The sequence below is a fragment of the Anneissia japonica genome, unplaced genomic scaffold (assembly GCF_011630105.1).
Source record: "Anneissia japonica isolate Jap-2015-1 unplaced genomic scaffold, ASM1163010v1 scaffold13654_len14934_cov157, whole genome shotgun sequence".
In the NCBI taxonomy this organism is placed as follows: Eukaryota; Metazoa; Echinodermata; class Crinoidea; order Comatulida; family Comatulidae; genus Anneissia; species Anneissia japonica.
Window position 1 is genome coordinate 9,221 of NW_022726128.1, and position 1,932 is coordinate 11,152.

Consider the following 1,932-nt stretch of genomic DNA (forward strand, 5'->3'; position numbering starts at 1 on the left):
GAGTATGGCTCATGACAAGAATACTGTGAATATTTTCATATGCAATTAGTGGTGGTGGGTATATAGTGGCTGGCTTGTTAGTCATCGGCCGATTGAGATTAGCAGGATGGCAGGAACATTGCAGGTTTTCTTGAAAACTCAAATGAGAATGTGCTGAAGGTGCAAATGTGACGATCTGTTTCACTGTGGATTTCCATCCATCACGATGATATCGGCCTTCAAGTGACAGTTTTTACAACTAGGCATAGGGGCCAGGCCGAGGCACGTATAGTTTATTATTTTAAAGTTATTAACACATTATAATGTGCATGAGTGTTATACACATATTAACACTATCAAGATTTGTTTGTGTTGCTTTAGTATATCAATTTCGGTGACAAATAAAATGCTGATATACTTTTCTATACTGGCAACAGCACCAGTCATCAATCATCTGATCAGAATCCCCTCATCAGGTTTGGTGGCGGCATCATGAATGGTTGGTGATGTCACCGAAACTGATGCTTATCAGATATTAGGTAAATTCGGGTGGCAGCCGGTAGTTACGCCATTGCATTTCCCTTCTTTCTCTCTATTCCGACTTTTGAATCGGTTTCAAAGAGTTCATTAATAACAAAAACATGAACAAATTTCAAATTTATGCGTATTAGGTGCGTATTATTGAAACTCAAAAACATAGAAGTGGTTAGTGGAGTTACTGACTACACAGAGAAGGAAACAACGACACTAATTAAAATGAAATTAAAAGTTAGGCTGTGATCTTCACTTATAGTGGCCATTATAGTCAGACCAAAGTGGTCACTCAATGCAACTTAGAGTAATGTTATACAGTAGTTGCTACTCAAAAATGTTCGTCCATTAATGGAACAAAGTTTCTAGAGGCAAAGTGTTAAAAGGGTTCGAATGCATTTAGGACATATATATTTTTTTTATAATACCAAGTCAAGAATGTAATTAACTGAATCCAAGTTGTTTGGGAAATGGATTAATGGAACGATCAAAATATTTAATTAAATTAAAATTAGTGACAAGATTACAGTCTCGTTGTGCTATATAAGGTGCTGCAAACATATGTCAGAATCACTTTGGGGAATTTTCTATGTCTCGCATACGAATGATAACCTCGTCGAGCAGCTATTGTCATTCCATTTATGGTAATTATCATGCTCATTGAACTGGTTGGCACAATCTTCTCGTCTCCGATGGTTATTAGGTTCACCTGTTCCCCAATTTGTGTACCGGTATCTTGTTGATCCGTCCGACCAACGCCAACTATGACCCGACCTCTTCAAACCAATCCAGTATGTGTTCCTCCAAGCTAACACACCATGAGAAGTTCTCCAAAGCGTCACGACAAAACGGTTTTCAGCACCACTACCGATGCTGACGAGGTGACCTCTACTTCCTGAACTTCGTGAACTAGAGCAAAAAGATTCTGCCTCCTGCCAAGTCTTTAAGTATGAGAACACTCGATAACAACTTAATCTATATGGAACCCAAAATCTTGGACATCGCCGATAGCCTTCAGAAGGGCTTGCAGCCACCGCAATGAAGATACCAATTAGCAATAACTATAAATAGAAATATAGAACATATAATAGTATGAAAACTTCTAATATTAGGCCTATACTAAATATTATATTACCTATTACCCGGTTTGTAGTCCCTGTTGGTATATACGGTACCATCTCTAAACAGTCATGTTAATGATATATATATAATATAAATTGTGAAATTAATCTGTTGATGTGAAAAAAGTTGTGTGGATCCATCCAGTGGATGTGGCCAGGAGCAGTTAGTGGGATTCCCACGTCGGTCAAATATGGGCCCCCACCAACGCCACTACGATGTCATAAACATTAATTTGTCGCTCCAATGAAATCAAAGTTTCAAGCTTCGTGTGATAATAATAATAATAATAGTAATAGTAGT

At 37.8% G+C, this 1,932-nt stretch overlaps 1 protein-coding gene across 1 annotated transcript in view; it reads right to left on the reverse strand.

Moving 5' to 3' along the window:
* Positions 1–629: 629 nt before the first annotated feature.
* LOC117113008 (alpha-N-acetylgalactosamine-specific lectin-like) overlaps positions 630–1,932 on the reverse strand; it is a 4,251-nt gene continuing 2,948 nt past the window's right edge. The window contains exon 2 of the mRNA XM_033256221.1: positions 630–1,571. Coding sequence (XP_033112112.1) covers positions 1,098–1,571 — 474 coding nt within the window. The 3' untranslated portion in view covers positions 630–1,097. The remainder of the gene's footprint in view (positions 1,572–1,932) is intronic.